Raw genomic sequence first — 23763 nt, forward strand, 5'->3', positions numbered from 1 at the left:
TTACTCCAATAAAAGTGGATGATGCAGAAAGCCTCTTCATGTGACAGCTATTTTTTCTTGCAGACCTCAGCACTGTAACAAGCAGGAATTACAGAGCTAAACAAGAAGGCTAAATACTTTCTTGGACCACTCACTTTTCCAAAACACAGAGAGTGGCAAAGATTACAGCATACACTCTGCTACTCATCTCTTTTCCTTTCAGTGCAGCTAAATGCTTACAGAAATGCTGGGGATTCAGGTCATCCATCCCCCAGTGAGAGGCTGGGCAAAGGCACTTCTGCTGCAGGTGTGCTGATGTGCTTCAGCATCACCAGCCGGACCCCGAGCATGGTCAGCTGCCAGGGCCACACAGGCTTTGGTTGCCATTTAGAAAGCCTTGCTGCCCAAGGAAAGTGGCTGTGATGATGGCACAATGCCTAATTAGAACTCAACTACCTTGTTCATTTGACCAGGTGAACATCAGCTGATGCTCATGACATGATCTAGAGTGCTCTAGAAGCTGCAAGCAAGTGGAGCAAGTCCTGTGTCACAACAGACATCTTCATCACCATCCATGGCTGTCCCACGATGTGCTAGTGCAAACAGAACATAAGATGTCATTACTGGGGGCTTAATTACAGCTTCCCTGAATTGTCACATGGTATTAGGCTGGATGTTAGGAGGAAGCTCTTGGCAGAGAGAGTGATTGGCATTGGAATGGGCTGCCCAGAGAGGTGTTGGAGTCACCGTCCCTGGAGGTGTTCAAGAAAAGCCTGGATGAGGCACTTAGTGCCACGGTCTAGATGACTGGATAGGGCTGGGTGCTAGGTTGGACTGGATAATCTTAGAGGTCTCTTCCAACCTGCTTGATTCTATAATTCAGTGATGATTTTCTGAAGCGATATTCCAGGTCAGGCTTAACAAGGCTCTGAGCAATCTAGTGGAGGGTGTCCCTGCTGACTGCATGAGGAGTTGGACTAGGTGACCTTTGGAGGCCTTTTCCAACCCAAACCATTCTAGGATTCTATATTGCATGGAAAACTTTAACATAAGACAATTCAAATACGTTCTCTTGCAGCAGCATCTTTAAATAATCCTGTCTGAACAAGCTTGAGATCCTCTAACCTTTGCTGAAAAGGCAGCCAAAACTTTGATAGAGTCCTTGGCTTTTCACTGTGTGTGTCTAAACAAAGATATGTTATAATCAGAAGTATTTGTGGCCTGCAGTATATTAGTTTATAGTTTCACTGGCACTACTAACAGTACTTTAGGACACTCCAACAACAAAAAAACAAACCCCACCACAGTGAAGCTCTCATTTTCATGCTTTCACCCTAACTCATTTCCTTTATTTAAACTTTCAAGCCATGTCTTGTTTACAAGTTCTCTTTAAAAAAAATAACAATCTAGAAGCAGTTAAAATGTGAGTTTGACAACACTCTGGGACTTAACACACTTTCCTCCCATTGCATTCAGGAACAGTCATGCTTATGAGATGTATATAGAACAGTCAGAGATTGCTCATGAGTTGGATATAGAATATATAGAGGGTTTTTTTAGGAGTTATATAGAGAGGGGAAAAGAAAATACTTAATGTTTTTCCATATCATAGAATCAACCAGGTTGGAAGAGACCTGGTCTTCTGATATTAGATTTACATATATATATATATATAAATAAAGGATAACTCTATAATCTCCTTTGTATTCTTCAGTTAGGTCACTTAAGGGAAAAAAGAGTAGTTACTCCATGCAGTGTTGTATGAGTACATTACACAGACCTCCCTGGGTAGGTCATTCCAATGCCAATCACTCTCTCTGGCAAAAACTTCCTCCTAACATCGAGCCTATACCTTCCCTGACACAAATTGAGACTGCTGAGATGTTCCAATCATCTTGGTAGCCTTCCACTGGACTCTCTCCAGTAGCTCCTGAGAGATGGGAGGAGAGCAGTGAGGTGTCCAGGTCCCATCTATATACACCAGCAGTAGAAGGATCTCCAAGACCTAAAGAACCCCCACAACAATCTGGGGACTCCAAAAGTGGGGTGGTGGCTCGGGAAGACAGCAAAGCTATTACAGACCTCAGCCCAAACCTCTCCTCTGCCTGAGAGAATCCAGTGCCCCCCAAAACACTCCTCACCCCAAAGCTTGCAGCCTACCTCAATGGGGGTGCTTACCTTTCTTAGGATCCTTCTGGGGTAGGCTCTACAAGTACCTGAAAGGAGGTTGTAGCCGCCGCGTGGGGTTGGTCTCTTCTCCCAGGGACCCAGTGACAGAACACGAGGACACAGCCTCAAGCTGAGCTAGAGCAAGTTTTACTATTTCAGTTTGCTCCACTGCACTTCAGACAGCTTGACAAAGCAGAGTCTATCCCCAGCATCTTTCATGGCAAGAGAACAAAAAGAGAAAACGTGAAAAATAGCCTGTTTGTGAGGACAAGAGAAGTGTAAATGATCATAGTGATACTCACTGTCAGAGTAAGAGAGCCCTGTATTTAATTTCCCACAGCCTAAAGACAACATATACCTTACATGGCAATCTGAGACTCAAATCTCTGTTTTAGGTTGCTGTAGTGACAGCAATAGCAAAATCCTACAAACCCTCAGCCAGCTACAAGAGGAACATGCATTTTTTCACAGCCAAACTCACCCCCATCTCAAGTCTGGTCCAGGCTGCTCCTGCGTCAGGCAATGTGCTGGAGGATGCCATTCTGCTACAGAACCAAAGCAAATAAGATGCAGCTGATAACTGAAACCATTACAAAGAAATGACTGGGATTTAAACCAAATTTGATCTATTTGGTAAGGGGAAAAAGTTCTGGAGCTCCCAACACAAGAAAGACATCAAACTGTTGGAGCAAGTCCAGAGCAGGGCCACAAAGATGATCAGAGGGCTGGAGGACCACCCCTGTGAGGACAGGCTGAAAAGAAGGCATCAAGGAGACCTTGTAGTGGCCTTCCAGTATCTGAAGGGGGCCTACAGGAAGGCTGAGGAGGGACTATTGACAAGATCTTGTAATGACAGGATGAGGAGTAATGGGTTTAAGCTGGCAGAGGGGAGATTTAAACTAGATGTTAGGAAGAAGTTCTTTACAGTGAGGGTGGTGAAACACTGGCACAGGTTGCCCGGGGAGGCTGTGGCTGCTCCCTCCCTGGAGCTGTTCAAGGCCAGGTTGGATGAGGCCTTGAGTGACCTGTTCTAGTGGGAGGTGTCCCTGCCCATGGCAGGGGGTTGCAAATAGCTGATCTTTGAGGTCCCTTCCAACCTAAATCATTCTATTCTTAGGAGATGGATTTCAGCCTGGAAATGACTTAGCTAAGGATGTCTCTAATAGGAGTAGGAATGAAGCTGGTGGAACTTTGAAAAGAAAAATCACACCAAGGAAGTTCCAAAATTATACAGTAAATAAACTTTATTTCATCTCAGCCTCTCATCAGGTTAGTGCTGTCAACAGTCACAGACCAGCATATGGTACAGTTCTGTATTAACTATTTACAATTTACAGTCATTACTATTTCTCCAGAAAATATAAGTACAAAAGCTAGGAGTAAACAAATGAGGTACTGCAATTTGGATTTATTGTAGGCAAAAGCATACAGAAGTGACCTTTAGCAAACAAGCATCAGATCAGATTGGGAGTAGTCATTAAGAGTGCCTAAGTTCATCAGGAAAATCACCTCAACTGCTACCCACCCAAGAATATATTGCACAATTCATTCAAAAATAAAAAAATAAATAGAAGAAACAAACCTTTTACTTCAGCTCTTAAAAAACACCCAGTAAAGCCTGGATAGAGATCCAGCAGTGGGCAGTTCCTTCCTGGGATAAAGTCTTTTCTCTCCTTTACAAAAATAACCTTTAACACAAAATAGAAAGACGGCGTTTGATAGAAGAGCAAAGAGACTCATCACCAGAGAACCCCTGATTATAGTGTTTCTTCTCAAGGCAGTTTTAACTATACTCATGGTCCAGAGGTGGTGCTGAGTTTTGGTTCTTGCTGTTCCATTCGTGGCCTTGAAGAAGAGCATTTCTTCTTGTCCTTTCTCAGGGACAACAGAGACACAAACATTTCTAAGCAGCAGTCTCATGAGACATTCTCATTCGCAGCTTCTTCAAGATGGTCGTAGCCATGACTAGAAGAACAGGAAGTTAGAACAAACGTTGAGAGTAACTTAGAAGACTTAATATTACAATAAAGATGCTGTTAATTAATGGGAATAGGATATGGAAGAACTTATTAACTGATTTTGATTGAGCAAACCATTCCATTTCAGTATCTGCAAAACAGCTGAGACACTGAAAGAAAAACAACCTGCAGCACAACACTCAGGAGTCTTACTGGGGATAATCTACCACACCACATCATTGCACCTTAATCCAAATGAAAGCAAAGTTGTGCTCCTTGCACAAAGCCTATAATCAAAACTGAAACAATCAAGTCCAACGCTGGGACTAGCAAAAAGCCTCCTCTAGCATTTACTGCTTTCACAATGAAGTCAGCATCATCTCCATTTCTAAATTGTATGCATGCAAGAATAGTTTTGCATTTGCTGCCTATCTACTGAATTAAGTCACAAAACCACTTGAGACAAAGAAACTATGGCCCAATAATAAGGTCTGAATAGTTTCCATATATATTAAGTTATGAAAGTATGAAAGTTAATTGCTGGCATTAGGGCCAAAATCAAGCCCCCTGTGACATGCTTCAGATGCATCTGAAGTTTCTACATCAGCATTACAGACAGCATGATGAGAATTTCAGTTTCAAACATGCTTTCTGCAATAATGTAAAGAGCTCTGGCCTATCATTACCAACAACTCACTTATCTTCAACAGAGGACTGAAAACAACCCCAAAACAGTTGCTGATTTTGCCAAGAAGTGATCAAGGCTAGGAGGCAAACAGTCCAAGCTCTGCTGTGTTTCAGGTGCAGCAAAGTGTGTCTGCTGTTGTATTCAAAGGTTTAAAAGAACACAGGATAAAGCCACCAGGACTGTTTGCCAAGATGAATAGGTGTTCTCCTTTGAAGCAGCAATTACTTTGTATTGAAGGCTGTATCTGCATGACTGCAAGAGAGGAAGATACCCTGACAGCGGTGCTGTGGTAGCTGGCAATGGAAAGAACCTCAGCAAACAGGTTTTGTGGTGGCTGTGTTGCAGGCCTTCTACTTCATCTCTGACAGTGACTACTTCATCTGTACCCAATCAATTCCTGGCACCTGTGCAAAGCTTTTCAGCAGCAAAGAAGGAAAAGTTGGGCTGCCCACAGCCTACAGAATTCATCTGGAGTTTATTGAATATCTTACACCACTGATGACTCACACTGTAATCTCATCAGGCAGCACAGAAAATCTTACCTGTGTGCTTGCATATCCTGCTCCTCTCCAAGCCTCTGCTGCTTGTGTGTTGCTTGTTTAGCTTGGCTACTCTAGTGCCACCTGCGGCTTTAGCCCTAAACCAGTGGTTGCTTTTCTGCAACACTCATTATGAATCTGCAGCACTAATTGTAAAACAGCTTAGTAAAACCTGAAGAAAAGGCACAGTGAACCAAGAGTGTAAAGCTCCCCAGATTGTTCCTCCTCATCTCTCTGCTCTAGCTTCTCTTGATACCAAGCCAAATTCTGATTTAGAAAGGCACTGATGTTGAAATGTAATCAAATCCTAATTCCTTTACAGAGGATATTTCATCAGCCTCTTATTTACCTTCTTTTACATATATGATGTAGTAATTCATTCCCAGCAGTACATCTCCCATAAATCTTATTTGCCTCTTCATAAAAGAAGCTCACAAAACACATAAAGACAAAACAGAGCCAAGTGCAATAACATTTAGCATGACATATTGATTTAAAATCTGATTTGGTTTTGTCTACAACTGAGATTTTTGTAGCTCAAACAACATTTCAAGTTATAACTCAGAAAGATTGGGTTTGGATCAATATTTACCATTTTCAAACTTGGCTTTGCAAAGCAAAACACAATTAGAAGTCCAGTAAAGTTTGTCATACAGATATAGAACAAAAAGAGAAAAGAAATTTAAACAAACAAAAGCAGGCATCAAAACAAAAAAAAAGGCAACTAAACAGAATGATTAATCTCACAGCAGAAGTTTCACATGCAAATAAAACAAGTATGTATTAGGCTTCACTCACCCACATGCTAACTAAGCACAGACTGATGGGATATTCAGAAGATACCACTGCGAGGTGAGGCAAACTACAAAGCCAGGAAGAAAACAGCTTATTGGACTATTTTATTAGTACTGTAGTAAGAACTTTAGGGACATCTGCTCCTCACAGATGAGTCTGCTGCAGTTAGATGACAATAACTAGGTAATAAGAGCTAAATTAGTGCAGGAGACACACTGATCTAGCACACGTCTGTTGATGTAGGTATTAAATAAACATCTACTGAGGGGGCAAATAATTACTCACAGGTACTCAGTACTACACACATTTACTCTTTTCTAGTAGTACAGTTAATTAACAGTTTACACATTAAAGTTAGTTATAGATGTTTTGGTCATAAACTAAACTACACAAACAACCAAGCTTTATGTTAAAGATGCACATTTATGTTGTAGTCTAGAACTTTATTGCTCGTGAGATATAAACACTGGTTATCAAAATTACCACTCTAATGCCATGTTATTAATTATCAACAAACAAAACACATCACTCCCAAGCATATTTCTTGACAGAGTAGTTTATGAAGACCCCCTCCATTTTTTTTAGTCCTAAACAGAATTATTTTGTAACTCTGGGACTTGCCCCAAAAGATAATTTGTGCTTGGGTAAACAAACTTAGTATCTTGGAAAGTGAAGAAGAAAAAATTACTCCATTCTCCAGAATATGCCCTGGTATTTAAATTTCCATTAGATGTCTAATTTAATATCTGTGGATCTGGAAAGGAGAAAACTTAGGGGCTAGGTCTGAGCCAAGAAAGGACTGCTTGTGAAACCCAAGAGGTTTCTGATCAGGAGATGAAGCTCTTTGAATGCTTATATACTTAACAACCAAAGCACTGGCAGCCTGCAAAGAAACTCTTTGTATGTTCTGCCCAAATGCAATACCTGTGATCTTGGATCCCAGGGATCAAAACTGGTTGAATGAACTCGAGTTAAAGTTTTATTTAGTATCAGAAGTTGTGAAGATCTCTTCTAGAAAGAGCAGGTTGCAAGCATCAAAAAGCTAAAGGGACTGCAAAAAGAGGTCCATCTCACTAACCTCTCTTATGGCTAAGAGGGGACACAAAATATTTGCTAAATATTTCTCCAGCTTGCCAAAACAAACAACAAAAATCACAACCAAACAATAACAACAAAAAAAACCCTCACAAACAAACAAAAAAGGAGAAAAATATTATAAAAGGCACCAGCTTTCTACTCAAAGGCCAGAGACAGAGAGCACAAAGGGAAAAAAAAATCCCATTTGGGATGCATGATACTTAGTGGAGTTGCAGTATGATCAACATTTGCATCATTCTACAAGTATTTGAAATATTTCAGATTGCAAGATGCTCTCAAACACACTCAGTGTGCAGGAAAATGTTGAAGTACTTAACATTCTTGTCAGATTTGATACCACAGGCAGATTGCAGAAATGGTAGAAAGGTACTTTAAGGTAACTACACTTCAACTGAAATGGTTAAACATTCCAATTTTTATCTTGTTCTGCTCCTACAAGTGTTAAATAAATACACAGAGAAGGCCAGTGAGAGAAAATGGAATTGCAGTTCTTCTCTCACTTCGACTCCTAAATGTGATTTGCCATTGGAATGGGCTGCCCAGGGAGGTGGTTGAGACACCGTCCCTGGAGGTGTTCAAAAACAGACTAGCTGAGGCACTTAGTGCCATGGTCTAGTTGATTGGATAGGGCTGGGTGCTACATTGGACTGGATGACCTTGGAAGTCTCTTCCAACCTGGTTGATTCTATGATTTTCCTAAGTTGATCAACAAAGAGGGATCACAGTGTCGACCCCAGGAACAATGTAAACTCTTCCTGCAGTTTCTACTATAATAAATACTAGCTCAAATACATCAAATAGGAACACTCCAATACATCAAATAGGAACAATGCTACCAAATAAAAATGAAGGCTCATATATTCCTCCTTTGGGTCTGTTTCTCAAACCCAGGTTCAATTTGCTGGTAAACAGATTAGCTGGGAAACACGAAGCAACTGCCACATAATCAAAAGCGTATTGACACTGGGATTAAAAAAAAGCCACAAGTGAAGTGTTTAAAACTTTTGATCTGATCTGTCCTGATCCAGGGAGAACTTGATGTGTTTCCATTTTTTTTTCAGTTAAAAAATAAAGCAGGCTCTTTAAAAAACCCAGAAAAACAACAAAAAAAAAGCCTCAAACCTCTCCAAAATGCAATCTTTTTAGGACACTCAAGATAAAAGTGTACACATTCCACTTCAAACACATATCCCAGGTGACTGAGTTAATTAGTTTTCTATTCTCCAAGCAAAATGGCTTTTGGTTTTTGCCAGAAATTTTATCCCAAGGCTGGAAAAGAAAAAAAAAATCTCTTTTGACACATTTTTGATGAGAAACTTCAGAATTTAAGAACTGTGGATTTTTCTGTCAGATACTTGAACTAGGAAATTGATCTGCAGGATAGCAGCAATGGCTGAATGTGCTTTGTTCTGTTGTACTCGTAGCTATCTGAACAGTTTAACCAATGATGAGAAATACTAGTGAAGAAAATATGCTTGGGGGTTTTTCTTTCACTTTTGCTAAAGACTCAAACCTACAGCTGAAATTTTACATTCCACTGGGAAAAAAAAATAAGAGGGAGAGAAAAGGAGTTTTCTTTAATGTGGACATAGGGAAAACAGAGACAAAAAGTTTCCATTTCATTGGAGACTGAGAAGTGACCACATTAACATTTATTAATATGTAAAGGGGGAGTGCCAAGAGGATGGAGCTGGGGAGCTGGGGCTCTTTAGCTTGGAGGAGACTTAGACATGACCTTATTCATGTTTATGAAGATGTAAAGGATGAGTACCAGGGGGATGGAGACAGGCTCTGCTGGGTGATGCCCTATGATAGGACAAGGTGGGGTGGAAGATGAGGCATAGGACGTTCCATGGAAACATGGGAAGGAATTTTTTCACTATGAGTATGACAATACTGGAATAGGTTGCCCAAGGGGGTTGTGGAGTCTCCCTCTCTGGACATATTCAAGACTTGCCTGGACACGTTCCTGTGTGATCTGCTGTAGGTGATCCTGCTCTGGCAGGGTGGCTGGACTGGATGAGCTTTGAGGTCCCTTCCAGCCCCTAAGATTCTGGGATTCTGTGATTATTGCAACCTAATCTCTTGCACAAACTTGGTTTAGTTAGGTGACTTACCAGTGGTCGAGCATCTTCTCGTTCTAGTATCTTCTGAGTTTGGTCTGCTGGGAACTTGAGCACTGTCGTTATAACCTTGGCCATTGTCTAAAAAGAATTAAGTCATCTCTAAGTACTTTCATATGCACCTAAATGCTTCATAACCTTTCAAAATGTATTTCATTTTAAGAATGCTGGATGCTACTTTTGGTAGTATTAGTGGAAAACATGGAGAAATGGCTGCAGTATAACTACATTTCACATTGTGGACATACAACAAATGGCATGAATCACATGAAAACCATGAAGAGTCCCCATTTCACACTGTCACAAACCACAGCTGCTAAAACAAAAAGTAACTTTTAGAGTATCTATGCTCAAAAACATGAAGTCTTGCTCTGCATGAACCTGCTCTGACAGGGAGTTTGGGCTCCATGATCTTTGGAGGTCCCTTTGAACCCCTATCATTGTGTGATTAAGACAGCAAACTGCTACAAACACTGCTACTTAGACACTTAGACTGTGTATTCAAAAAGGAAATACCAATCACACTGTCACTGCTCATAGTTTCCCAGTCAGTGCAGCAGGATGAAAACAGTTTTCTGGACAGAGCTCAGTAAATTTAAGACTATATGATACAATCCCTGTGAAAGCAGACACTAAAATCCATTTCTTCCAGCAACACATCTAATGGTTGAAAGAAAAGCAGAGGAAGTCAGCTTCAAAATACCTTTTGAAGCCAAAGTGGGCAAATTGCCTTGACACTGGCCTTTTCTATGCACTGTGCCTTGGCATTGGCCTTTTCTATGTATTGTATTGATTTGTTTGGGGTTTTTTTTTGCCTCTCTTCCCAATATTCATCTTTCTTTTAGGAGCCACTGTGGAGGCAATGTTGGAATGGCATCTTCTGGTTAAATACAGCATCATCTCCAGGGCAAATAACTACATATGCATGTCTACAAATGCATACATACAGGAATTCATTGTATCTGTATCTATCTATTCAAACAGATTTTAATCAAAGCAACTGAAAGAGAGAGGATAGAAATAAGGTCAGTTATAGTTTGTTGCTGTCACTGAAGAAATGAACTGCAACTTTTAGTATATCACTGCTAAAAAGCAGAGATTTGTTTTTAATCACAAATTTACAAAGTTGATGCATCAAGAATAATGCTCTGAAGATCACTAAGAAATAGTCTTAATGAAAGAGGTTTCAAATGAGGTTTTCTTGAACATAAATTTGCTACCTGCATCAGCTGTCTGCAGTAGTCATCTGCAGCTGTCTCAAAACTTACTTGAAGTTGAAACACTGTTGACCTCTTAGCATTTTTGCTTCTCTGTGTCTTCAAAACCCTAACATTCAGTTATGCATCTATTTATCTTTAGTGATTTCTGTTGTTTGTTATTAAAGTAGCAGAGTCATCCAACGAACCACAGGCTTGTGAACAGAAGGTAGCTAATAATTCTGGGGTTTGGGATCAAGGATTTGTGCTTTTAATAAAAAAGGATTTAATATCAAAGTGAAAAATGGGATAAAAGGAGAGGGAAAGAGGAATCCCACAAGATGTCCTGCACAGACAGAGCAGAAGGAGAACAAAGCTAATTAACATAGAGAACTACATAAAACCTCTTTGATTAATCGCAGTCCAAGTTGAAAGCAGGGCAACAAAGAATGGAAGATCTCCAGGGAGGAGGAAAAAAACCAAACACAAAACCAAAACAACCAACAACTGAAAAAAACCCAACAAAACAAATAAAAAACAACTCATCCACAGGGCATTTACTGTCCAAGAAAAATGTTTGTGTTCTGACATGCCTCTTTTGAACCTGGTCAATCTCTAAGCATCAGGATTGTTACAAGCTAGTAACATTCCAGCTTGGGAATGATTTCACAAGCTTACAGCATGCAACAAGAAGTCTATTGTACAGTTTTCCACTACTTTTAAGACTAAATTAATACTCTCTAGAGAGTGTATACAGATTTGGAAGCCCTTCAAAATATCTTTAAACAATAATTAAAGAAATATTTCTCCATCCTCAGAGCTAGTAACAAATTATCATTAACTCCAACTGCTACTGCTTACATTTGTGTCGAGATGACACCAGAAGAGCACTTTTCCTAATGTGCATTCCAGCTTTCATAACACATTAAGCCTGGCATCAGGCTTAACGTGCTACTAAAAACATAGCTACCCCAGAAAGGTTTTTGTCTTCACAGGGACATTGGTGAGAGATGTGACAACCTCTCTTTCCCTGCCAGTCATCTCGGCATCCTAACAAGGTTTTTAAGGTACGGGTCATGCTTCTTTGGAATAACAAACAAACAAACATGAAAGCCTTTCAAATGCTGTGTCAGTAATCAAGAGGGTGTAACAAACACAAACACATAGCACTTCCAATCTACAGCAAGGGTGTCAAGTGCACATACCTTTGTCTCACGGCCCATCATGTACTCAAAGAGCACCTTCCTCAAGTATTCAAACTCAGTAGGCTCTCCGAAGAGGGAAATATCAGTGTGGTGAAGGTTCCCATCTGTGTAAACAAAAATAAGAGAACATTTATACTGAGAATCACTCATACAAATGTGTCTTTCGCCACACATGGAAATGGCATGGAAATGAAGAAGAACAGATGTCAGATTCTGAACCTGGGGCAGAGGAGCAGCAGAGACAGAAAGGGCCCTGGGGGTGCTGGGTGCCAGGAAGCTGTGCTCACCTCTGTATGGTGCTCCAACTGATGGCATGTACATATTCTTCTCGTAATTTTTCAGCCGATCTTCCAGCACATGAATCTAAACAGAGAACAGTCAAGAAGATAAGTGATCATAGAATCAACCAGGTTGGAAGAGACCTCCAAGATCATCCAGTCCAACCTATCACCCAGCCCTATCCAGTCAACTAGACCATAGCACTAAGTGCCTCAGCCAGTCTTTCATGAGCAGTTAAAATAGAATCATGGAATGGTTTGGCTTGGAAGGGACCTCCAAAGGTCACCTAGACCAACTCCCCTGCAGTCAACAGGGACATCCTCCACTAGATCAGGCTGCCCAGATCCTTGTCGAGCCTGACCTTGAGTATCTCCAGGATTAGGGCCCCATCTATCTCCGTAGGCAGCCTGTTTCAGTGTTCCACCACTCTTATGGTAAATAACTTGTTCCTAACATCCAGTCTAAATCTACTCTTCTCTAATTTCAAACCATTGCCCCTCACCCTATCACTACTGGCCTTTGTGAACAGTCCCTCTTGAGCATTTTTGCAGGCTCCTTTCAGGAACTGGTTTTCAGCTAAACATCAACCTCATAAAAAAGCAAAATACATTTGTTTATTAAGGAATGTAAATATGAAAAATTGTATTATTAAGTACCAGCCCTAAGCCACCTAAGGAAATGTGTGTATAATGTATAGCCATTGCATATACAAGGGGGCACAGCCTCAAGTTGTGCCAGGGGAGATCTAGGCTGAATGTTAGGAGGAAGCTCTTGACAGAGTGATTGACATTGGAATGGGCTGCCCAGGGAGGTGGAGGAGTTGCCGTCCCTGGAGGTGTTCAAGAAAAAACTGGATGGGGCACTTAGTGCCATGGTCTGGTTGATTGGACAGAGCTGGGTGCTAGGTTGGACTGGATGATCTTGGAGGTCTCTTCCAACCTGGCTGATTCTATATGTATGCCTGTCTGTTTCACACATATAAGCATACAGCAAGAAGAAAACAGGACAAAAAAATTGTACTTAACATCAAAAGAGTTTAATTTGAGAAAAACAAAAGACCCACAATTTAATGAAGTGCACTGCTTCATTTCTCACTCTGCAAGTGTTTTGCTAACCTGAATCACAACCACGTGGTATTTTCATTGCTGGGATAAAGGAGTACTTTGAAACATGCAGAGATCATCTGAGAGCAAGTATATGAGTCAGAACTAGTTTATGTGTCTATTATTTCCATAGTACCTGTGTGCTGATGTGCTCCATCATCACCTGAAAAGGACAAACTTCTTAACACTGTATAACTTTTACTTGGTCAAACAGCACCCTTACCTGTTCTTTGAACTCCTGCTCTTTCAGTTTGGAATTATTCACTAGTGTTGTCTTCTGTGCAAGCTGTGCCTGAAAGAACAGCCACATGTGGAAATCATCAAGAAAACTGCTGAACAAGTATCACAAGCATCTTTTCAATAAGTGTTCCTTTAACACACACTTAAGCAGTATTTCTGCTTTCAAACTGCTGTGAAACAGAATGTAGAGAGTAAAATCAGTAGAAAGAATGCAGAAAGTAAAATCAATAACATTTCAGACATACCTGAAGTTCTGTTATTGTGACCTGGAACAGGGGGGAAAGAAAAAACAAGAAAGAAAATCATTAGAACATATGGAAAACTGTATCAAGGTGAGGACATAGAATCATAGAATCAACCAGGTTGGAAGTGACCTCCAAGGTCATGCAATCCAACCCAGCACCCAGCCCTATCCAGTCATCTAGACCATGGCACTAAGTGCCTCATCCAGGCTTTTCTTCAACACCTCCAGGGATGGCGACTCCACCACCTCCCTGGGCAACCCATTCCTATGCAAATCACTCTCTCTGCCAACAACTTCCTCCTAACATGCAGCCCAGACCTCTCCTGGCACAACTTGAGACTGTGTCCCCTTGTTCTGTTGCTGCTTGCCTGGGAGAAGAGACCAGCCCCACCTGGCTACAGCCTCCCTTCAGGTAGTTGCAGACAGCAATGAGCTCTGCCCTGAGCCTCCTCTTCTGCAGGCTAAACACCTGCAGCTCCCTCAGCCTTTCCTCACAGGGCTGTGCTCCAGGCCCCTCCCCAGCTTTGTCGCCCTCTTGTGGACACACTCCAGTATCTCAACATCTCTCTTGAATTGAGGAGCCCAGAACTGGACACAGCACTCAAGGCGTAGTCTGACCAGTGTTAAACTACAGGGGAAGAATAACCTCCCTCGTCCTACTGGCCACACTGTTCCTGACACAGGCCAGGCTGCCTTTGTTTTAATGCATAGTTATGCTTCGTGTCAAAGCAAGTATTTAATGTCTAACATTTGACCTAGGCTGACAACAAGCAGCACAGAGGGTTTTACAAGACAATACTCCCAAATTTAGACAACAAATTGCCCACAAAATGGGAACACATTGTCCAGGAGGGTCAAAACCCCAACCCCTCCCCAAATGAACAACCAACAAGAACAGAAAAGCACAAACCCCCCTCCAAACAACAACAACAACAAAGCCAACACACTAAAAATGACCCCATGTAATTTTTTTCCCCTTCTAAAGGGCTTCCAGTAAAATCAATATAAAAACCTGTAGAGGGCAAAAAATCCACCTTAATAATCATAACACACCTGGACTTATTAACACACCATTAAAAAAGGTAGTGACAAATACTGCAAATTCTAAAGAGGTTCACTTTTGAAGAAGTGAACATCTAAAAGACAAAAAAATGCACAGGAAAGCAAAGACCAGACGTAGAAATAAAATCCAGTTAAGAGTAAACTACAGAATTTTCTGGAGGCTAAGCATTTCAAACCTAAAGATGCAACAAGCAATGTTAATGCCAGCTCACTTTTTCATTGCTCCAGCGTTCCTCTTCTGCTGTCCTCTGTTTGTATTCCTTCTGCAAGTCTTCTAGCTGTGCTTGCAACTCACAAACTTTTGCTGTCATCTCTTCCTCACGAGCCTTCAAAATGCAAGGAGAAAATCAAGAACTTACACAATCATCAAGCCACTCAAAACCTTAACTACAGTGGACAGAGAGAAGGGTTCTGCTACACACAGGTAAGAACATGCTTGAAATTCAGTAGAAAGATGAGTTACACTACAGGACTTCAGAAAGGTGCAATAAACACAGGAACTTAAGATTTTGCAGCCTTCAACTGTTAAGATTGCACAGTTGGGATTAGAGGGCTTTTGAAATCCACAACCAAAAGGCTTATGTGTATTCAGGGTATGGACAAGTACAGGCAGGGAGGGGGCAGAAGCCCTCCCCCCAGCAGCGCCGGACCTCTGCCAACGCATGAGAATACGCAGGAAGATTTCCTGGGGAGCTGCAGCTGGACACTGAGCAAGAAAACTGTAAAAAAGGCAGGAGGAATGCCTGCCCAAGTGTGCACTTCTACCAGACTGCCAAGGGTGCACCTCCACCACACCAAGTGGACCTCCACCAGACTACCAGAGCTGCACCACCACCAGAAGAACCCCTGACAAACTCCACCGAAGATCATCCCTGGGCCATGCATCCGTCTCTCTCTCCCCACCATCTGCGACTGAGGGTAACATGATGCCAGCTCTTTTCCTTCCCTGCTTCTTCTTTTCTTCTCTGTTGGTCTCTTTATCTCTCTCTCTCTCCCTCTGTTTTGTCCAACTTCATCCTTTAATAAGTAGTTGTGTGGTGCTATCTGGTCTCATTTGCACCTTAATTTCACAACACGGAAATCCGTAAGAACAGATCTTGCTCCTCTGGACAGAGATATTGTTAATATCTGCTCTCTGCACCTTGACAGCATCTCAACTAAGGACCTGAATGGCAACACACATTGAGGTAAGAGAAATACAAATCCCCTAGAAAGACTGAATTTATAACTAACTAGAGAGAAATCCCAACAGCATTCAGTGGGCACACTGTGTTGGGCTGACACTGCATTGGGCTGACACTGTGTTGGGCTGACAGTTTGACTTGATGACCTTACAGGTATTTTCCAGCCTTAATGACTTTATGATAAGGAGAAACTTCTTTACTTTGAGGGTGCTGGAGCAATGGAGCAGGCTGCCCAGAGAGCTTGTGGATTGTCTTTCTCAAGAGACTTTCAAAACCCAACCTGGTCTAAGCAAACCTGATTTAGCAGGGAGGCTGGACTAGATGATCTCCAGAGGTCCCTTCTGCACTCTACCCTTCTATGATCCTTGAAAAAAAGAGTTACTTGATAGTCACAGCACTCTCCAGAAAGATACCTCAAGGATTTCTTCATACTTTTTCACAGTTCTTTTTAGATCATCATCCTTTTCAGCAATTTTTTTATGCAACTGTGTTGTCTCTATGTGATGATTTTCTATCAGTTCTGTTTCTACCTCCTGGGCTTTACCTAGGGAAAATAAAAAAGACAGGCAATATTGTAATCAAAGCATATGATTTTTATGATATGATTCCATGAATGGTATTTAAAACCTCAAAGACAACTGTGAAAGGCATCTATAAAGAAAACTTGCCAGGAGAATTCGTTTTTCACACTGTCAGTGCTAATTATGCCACTTGATCCTGCCATGCATGAAGCTTCTTGTTTGTACTTTGGCACCTGGAGTAATTTTTTTTCTATCTGATGCTGGTACTTTTCTCTCAAAGTTCAGATCACAGCCAATATTTATCAACCAGTTCCATTTGCTACCCTGTCCAGAGTGACTGAAACATCTGAAATCATTAGAGATTCCTCACTTGTAAGGGTACATCAAGTAACTGGAGTTAAAAGATACCTTCTGCTCACTTGTTCAACCTCCAGCTTACACTATGGTAGTAAATGGTGGACATAGAAGCTGAAGTATGCTGGACTCTGCTTATAACCCAATGATGTAGCAATCAGATATCATATTTAGTTGGTATCTGTTAGTGGTTACAGTAAATGAAGTCTGCAAGATGAGGCTAAGAAAATGCCATACTTATTCCCAGATGGATCCAAGTTTCTGCAAAAGACACCACCCTTCACTGCTGTATAGTTGGCAATGGCAGCGTCAGTGGCTTGAATTGCTGAAGTCTAAGTTGTATAATAATTGAAACATAGCAAAGTGCTTTCACTTCTCTTTTTTTGGTGCCTGAGGTACCCATGGCTAAGGGGTAAGGGCTACATGTGCATTTTCCTGATTGTGCTGTAACTAACATTTATATGTTATTTCCTGAGCAAGAGAAGTTCTTCTCCTGAGTTCCCTAGCCACTCATAAAACACATGGTCTTCATCAGAACCTCGGGTAAAACCCCTGCCCCAAAACATCTTTAGATTCGGTTTGCTGGCTATTTTGCTGACTACAGCTAGAACAGTATTTCACTTACTGATTGTCTCTTTCACTGCTGTTTCCAATTCTCTTTCTTTTTGAGCCAGCTGAGTATTGAACTCTCTCATTAACTGCTTTAAGGTGGAGTTGTGCTTTAACTCGATGTCTTCTTGTTCACATCTGTTAGCAAAATGGCAAAAAAAAAGGACAGTGAGGTAATAAAAACTTTAAAGAGAATGTGAGAAGAGTTTAGCAAGGTAGGGAATTTCTCCAGAACTATTGTAAAATGGGATGGCTTTCGAGTGTATGAATCCTAAGGGATTCAGAGAGGTTTTTTGTTCCTCTCCAGCTGAATTCACCTGGACATTGTAGGTGTTTCATTTAAAGAACAACCCAGAACTGAACTTGCTTTCCACAAGACAGGAAGTTTTTGCTGAGGAAGGAGGAGTAAAGAACGTTTTTTGCTGAGCAAGTAAGGAATGTGCTGTGTAAAAGCAGACTTTTTAGGGAACTCCTTGCTTTGAAAACCATGAGAGTGCTGAGCACTATAGCACACTGTTGTGCAGTACATAACAACAACTTTTGCTGTCATTTGAACACGAAGCTCTCAGCGCTAAATTTTATTGAAACTCGGGTTCCTGACTGAGGAAATCAGAAATAAATCTTAAGTTCTGGCAATTCTGAAGGTGACCATTGTTAATTTAAATTAAAAGAGGTGTTACTTTGCCAAAAGACAAACCAGTCTCAGGACTGATGACTCAAAGAGTGTTTCACGAAGTGCTGCTTTCAAGTAGTTCTTTCCTTGCTGTTCCTCTCTTTGGAAAATAACACAACACCACCAGGCATTATTTCACTGAAACATAATGAGCTTTAAAAAAGCACTCTTGAGGTTTTAGTGGTGTGCTAGTTTGAAGATAGCTAGAATGTTTTGGGGAGAAGGTTTAGATCACAGAAAGAAAAACAATGCTGATGTCTACTTCACTCATTAGCTTGCTGAGATATACAAGAACAACAGTATAAACATAGATAAGGGAGTTCAAGCACAGCCTGAGCTCTGAGCTGCATTTCTCTCTAACCTCACCCTCTGTCTCTCTGATTAATCCACCTGCTTCCTAACCCCCCTGGCCAACCCTCCATTCTTCCTTGGGGCACAAGGCAACGTCTGGGGTGGGAGAAGGTGAAGGGGTGGTAGAGAGCCCTGCTTGAGGACTCAGGTTTCTGGGAGGGCTGTTGTGTTTCTGTATTACCTTTTACCTTGTATATTTCTGTCTCTAACTGTGTATACTGGAAATATCTGCTTGGATATTGAGCTAAGCTGTAAATAATAAGCTGCACTCAATTTCCAGAGCTGAGTCTAGTCTGGGTGATTTCCAAAGTGGGGGGGGACAGGGAACAGCCAAACCACCACAAATGGTTAAAAATAAAGCAAAGAAATGGTAATAAGGGCAGGAGCAAAGAATTTACCTGATTTTTTGCTCCATTTCTTCTAAGGATTCCTTCTTTACTATGTCAAGTTCCTGCTGGTGCTCCTTCCGCAGAGCGCGCAAGTCCTTCTGAAGGTTATTCACTTCTTTGCGTAGTTTCTGTTTCTCCCTTTCAGCCTCTTCCACTTTGGACTGCAGGTCCTTCTGCTGGTTCTGCATGTCCTCTAGTAACTTCTGCAGCTCTAAATCAGACTTAGCTTTCGCTTCAGCATTTCCCTCAAAAGCTTTCAGGCTGTCATTTCTTTCGTCCAACTGCTGCTGTAAACTCTGTAGCTTCTCTTCGTATCTGAAAGTCATACCTTCAATCTCAGCCTTATGTGCTTCATTCTCCTCCACTAGATGGTTTCCCAACTCTTTTAATCTCTCTTCTAGAAGATAAACTGCCGTCTCTGCCTGCAATTTCTTCTGGAAATCTCCAGTGACATTCTCTATATCGAGCTGCTTTTGCTCTTTAGCTTTTAACTTGTCCCTGCTGCTTGCTAAATCACCACCACAGTGTGCATGCTCCTCTGCTAACAAGGAGTATTTTTTGGTTTGCTCCTCGAGTTCTTTCTTGAGGCTTTCAGCTCTATTCTGCTCCTCCTGGTGGCTCTTCTCCACACATTCTAGTTTTTTAAGGAGTTCTTCCTGTTTGTTTTGCAGCTGGAGATGAGAGTCACTACTCTCCTGTTGCTCCTTTTCATACTTCTGCAGTAATTCATCTCTCTCAGCTAAGCCCTTCTGTAGCTCACACATTTTCTCTTCATATGACTGCTGGACACTCTGAAGCATACTTTTCTTTTCTTGTTCTACAGCAGCTTTTATACTTTCTACTTTTTGCAGCATTTCTTTCTCCAGCTCTGCAGGATCTCTCGTTAACTTCATTTTTTCTTCTAAGGACTCAATTTTGGCCTCTCTCTCCTGCACTTTTTGTTCCAAGTCTCTGATGTGTTTTTCACTATCCTGCTTAAGTTCTTGTTCCTTTTCTTCCATCTGGGACATCAATTGTTTTCTAATAGAAATGATTCTTTGCTCTGCTTTCTTTTTCAGATCTGCCAGCTTAGTGCCGTTCTCTGCGTTCAGTCTATCTTGTAATTCTTTCATTTCTTCCTCTTTCCTTTTAAGCAGCTCTGACTTAGTCTGATCAAATTCCTTCTCCTTCGCTTCAAATTCATCTTTCAGTGAACCTATTTGCTTCTCAAGATGAAACACTTTTTCTTCTGCCTCCTTGTATCTATTGTCCTTTTCAGAAGCCACCTTCTCTGCCTGCTGAAGTTGCCGAGCTATCTCTTTCTGCTCTGTGTCCTTCTGTTCATGACACTTTTTCATTTCCTCCATCAAGGAATCATTTTCTGAGGTCTTCTCAGCAATTTTCTTTTCTAGTTCAACAATTCTTGCTGCTTGGCTTTTTAACTTTACCATCAACCCACTTTCTTTCTTTTCCCTCTGGCTTTGCTTCTGTTCCAGTTCACTTTTTAAACTGTCGAGATTCTTGCTTTGTTTGGCCAGCTGCTCCTTCAGTTTATTTAACTCTTCATCTTTTTGATTGGCTTCAATATTGCTTAATTCAAGTTTGCTCTGCAAATCTTTAATAGTATCATGATTTTGTGTGAGCTTAGCCTGTGCTTTCGCCTTCCATTCTGCCAGCTTGCCTGTGCACTGATTTACCTGCTCAAGAGCTGATGCTTTTTCTTGACTTAGTGTCTCAACTCTGGATGACAACTCCTGAACCTGGTTTAACAGCTGCAACCGCTCCTCTTGGTGTTGCTTGCTTAACAGAGACACGGCTGCCTCCTTCTCCGTTAAACTTACCATGCCTTCAAGTCTAACATGAAGATCATTAATTGTTTTGTTGAGAGCAGAGATATCAGATTCTTTTTCCTGGAGCTCCTCCCTCATTGAGGTGACAGCATTGATATTTTCAGACAACTTTTTCTTCAGCTGTGTGATGCAGCTTTCCTTTTCTGATGCTGCTTGCTGCTGATGACCTCCTTCTTTTTGCAGTTGTTCCTTTTCTGTTACAAGCCCTTCGATGTCCGCTCTCATGGAGACAATTAAATCATCTTTCTCCTGCAGCTGTTGCATTGACTTCTGCAAAGAAGCACTTGCAGCAGAATGGTGCTCTCTTACTTCTCCAAGCTGAGCTTCTAGCTCGGGAATCTTACTCACTTTACTTACTATTGCTTCCTTAACTTGCGCAGTTTGCCTCTCGCAAGCTGCAATTTTAGATGTCACAAGGCTGAGTTTTTCATTACATTTTTCAATTAATTCATCACTTTTTCTTTGCAATAAAGCTTCAGCATTCTTAGTGTAAGCATCTAACTGGGCTGCAAGTTCTCCCAGCTGCCTTTTAAACTCATTTTCTTTCAGCTGAATGGCCTCTATTTTTTTCTTGTAATTCTCATGATCTTTGTACTGAGAAGACTGCAGAGCTTGGAGTTTCTCTTCAAGTGTTTTCAGAGTACCAGCCAGCTCACTGATTTTGGCCTTGTCCGTTTCTTCAACTGCTTTCTGTTTACTGAGCTGCTCCTGAAGGTCAGTCTGCTCTTTCAGGGACTGATTAAGATCACTTTCCAGTTTTTCCAATTGTGCTGTCAGGTCACTTTCCCGATCTGACAAAGAATTCACCTTAGCCGCTGACTGCCTTAGTTCTTCTTGTAGTTCCTTCAGGAGCTCCTCCTTTTTCACTTGCTCTTCCTTCAGTCGGGTTATTTCGCTTCTGGAGCCCTCCTTCTCGGCACTGAAGGTGGCAAGTTGCTGTTTAAGGTCTCCCACTTCCTGCTCCTTCTCTTGCAATTCCATTTCATGTTTTTCCTGGAGTTCTTCAACCTGCTGACTGAGTTTCTTCTCCCAACTCAAGGTAATTTCCTCCAGTTCTCTTCTATGAGCTTCAGCAAGACTCTCTAGTTGCTCTTTCTGATTAGACTCCAATTTTGACACAGCATCGTTGATTCCAGCTGAACTGGCATGTGCCATTTCCAACATTTTAGCATTGAACTCACTCTCTTTCTGACTGAACTCCAGTTGCTTGTTTTCAAGCTCTTTTTTTAGTTTAGCTTCCTGCTCAGCAAGTTTCTTTTTGAAACTTTCCTGCATATCTTTTGATTTCTGTTTGATTTTCTCCATTTTGTTCTCTTGACGTTTCAGTTTGCCTTCATATTCTCCCTGCAAGGCAGTAATTCTCTCCTCTGCAGCTAGCAGTTTCTGATTAAGCTCTTCCACTTGCTTGCTCTGTAACTTCTTCATGCATTCGATTTCATTCTCCTTCTCAGTTAGACTTCTCTTTGTCTCGTCAGTCTCTCTTTGTAGATCCTTCACCTGACACTCATGTTGCTGTGTTAAAGAAGTTACTTTCTGTGTATTTTCATTGCTTTGCTCTTGCAAATGCTGCTTCAGATCATGTACCTGAGAGAGTGATGCCCCTAAATCATTCTTGACTTCATTCAGCTGGCATTCAGTTCTTTCTAGTTGCTCACTAAGCTGTAATTTTTCACCTTCAAGATCTGTTAGCTTTTGCTGCAGCTTTGCTAATTCCTCTTCGTACATCTTTGCCTGCTCACGAGAAGTACTGCTCTGAGACTCTGAAAGCTCCTCAAACTTTGCAGACACTTGGACAAGTTCAGCTTCAGATCTTTCTGCAGATTCCTTTAGTTTCTGTTCATGTGCTTTTAGCTCCTCCAGATGTCTGTCTTTCTCCTCCAATGACTGCTTGAGCTTGTTGAGCTCCTCTTTGAGTACCTTCTCAACACCTTGAATAGACATTTCATGCTCTTTTACCATCATTTCAACCTTTTCGTTGTGTCGTTTCCTCTCTTCTTCCAACTTCCCTTCCAATTCTTGCTTTGCTTCACACAATTTACTATTGAGTTCTGAAAGCTCTTGCTCTAAATCATGGCGTACTTTTAGTGCTTCTGACAGCTCACAAGACAGTGCTTCTAATTCTGTCTGTTTCACATCCAGTTTTTCTAGTGTTTTTTCATTCATCTCCTCTATGTGTGCACGGAAAGCTGTTTCTTTCTCTTTCAGAATTGCATCTACCTCTTGCTCTTGTTTCTCCCTCATTTTTTCTATCTCAGTTACTTGCTGTTGCTTTAACATTTCAAGTTTTTCTGTCCAGAGCTCTTCCTGCTGCTGTTTGAGGTTCTCCATCTCTTTCTTGTGTTTTTCAACCATATCATTGATTTCCTTACTGTGCTGCCTTTTTTCAGACTCCATCAGAGTACTTAATTCCTCCGACTGCTTTCTGTCGTCTTGTGAGTACTTTGCCAGAGAGCTTTCCAGTTCAAGAATTCTCTGTTAGAACATAGTTTGAAAAGCCTATTAATATCCATCAGATAACAACTTGATTAAATATTTATTAAATCTCACCAGCTTCACACAATTACAAGCCACTTTTTGCACTATTTTTAGAGAATAGCAGCTAGGTGAGGGACTTCGCAGGATGTCAGGCAGTGATAGGACTATGAGGAATGGAGCAAAACTAGATATAATTAGATGTTAGAAAGAAGTTCTTCACCATGAGTGTGGTTATATACTGAAACAGGTTGCCCAGGGAGGTGGTGGAAGCCCCATTCCTGGAGGTGTTTAAGGCCGGGCTGGATGTGGCTCTGAGAAACCTGATCTAATGTGAGGTGTCCCTGCCCATGGCAGTGGGGTTGGCACTAGATGATTCTTGAGATCCCTTCCAGCCCTGACAATCCTATGGTTCTATGAACTTATGAAGGCTTTTATTCAGCTAGCTTGCTCTTAACTTTGCTTCCACCAACATGTTTTGTTTCACTGCAATGAAAGAAAGATACAATAAAAACTCGGAAAGAATTTAACTGACTCAAATGAAATAATTCACATGATATTTATGACAGATATGTTCAGATCTTCTTATTAAGCTAAAGTACCAATACTTAGCTTGAAAGACATTATGAGTCCTCACAAAGCACACATCTATTGATTTCTCTTAATTCCACTTCTCATGGAAACGCTGCTGTAAAATGAGAAC

The 23763-nt window shown here is 41.3% G+C and overlaps 1 protein-coding gene across 3 annotated transcripts in view; it reads right to left on the minus strand.

Annotated features, from left to right (window-relative positions):
• Window positions 1–3374: 3374 nt before the first annotated feature.
• The window catches only part of GOLGA4 (golgin A4), a 63456-nt gene continuing 43067 nt past the window's right edge, over window positions 3375–23763 (minus strand). For 2 of the 3 annotated variants that reach the window (XM_064169962.1, XM_064169963.1), the window contains 10 exons: window positions 18769–23060; window positions 17363–17484; window positions 16276–16406; window positions 14891–15004; window positions 13618–13638; window positions 13356–13424; window positions 12038–12113; window positions 11751–11854; window positions 9344–9430; window positions 3375–4113 (listed from right to left, as the gene is read on the minus strand). In XM_064169962.1, coding sequence (XP_064026032.1) covers window positions 4093–4113; window positions 9344–9430; window positions 11751–11854; window positions 12038–12113; window positions 13356–13424; window positions 13618–13638; window positions 14891–15004; window positions 16276–16406; window positions 17363–17484; window positions 18769–23060 — 5037 coding nt within the window. In that variant the 3' untranslated portion in view covers window positions 3375–4092. Of the gene's footprint in view, window positions 4114–6131; window positions 6196–9343; window positions 9431–11750; window positions 11855–12037; window positions 12114–13355; window positions 13425–13617; window positions 13639–14890; window positions 15005–16275; window positions 16407–17362; window positions 17485–18768; window positions 23061–23763 lie in introns of all 3 variants that reach the window. The other variant, XM_064169961.1, reaches the window with a different exon arrangement.

Source organism: Pogoniulus pusillus, chromosome 32, assembly GCF_015220805.1.
Source record: "Pogoniulus pusillus isolate bPogPus1 chromosome 32, bPogPus1.pri, whole genome shotgun sequence".
Lineage (NCBI taxonomy): Eukaryota > Metazoa > Chordata > Aves > Piciformes > Lybiidae > Pogoniulus > Pogoniulus pusillus.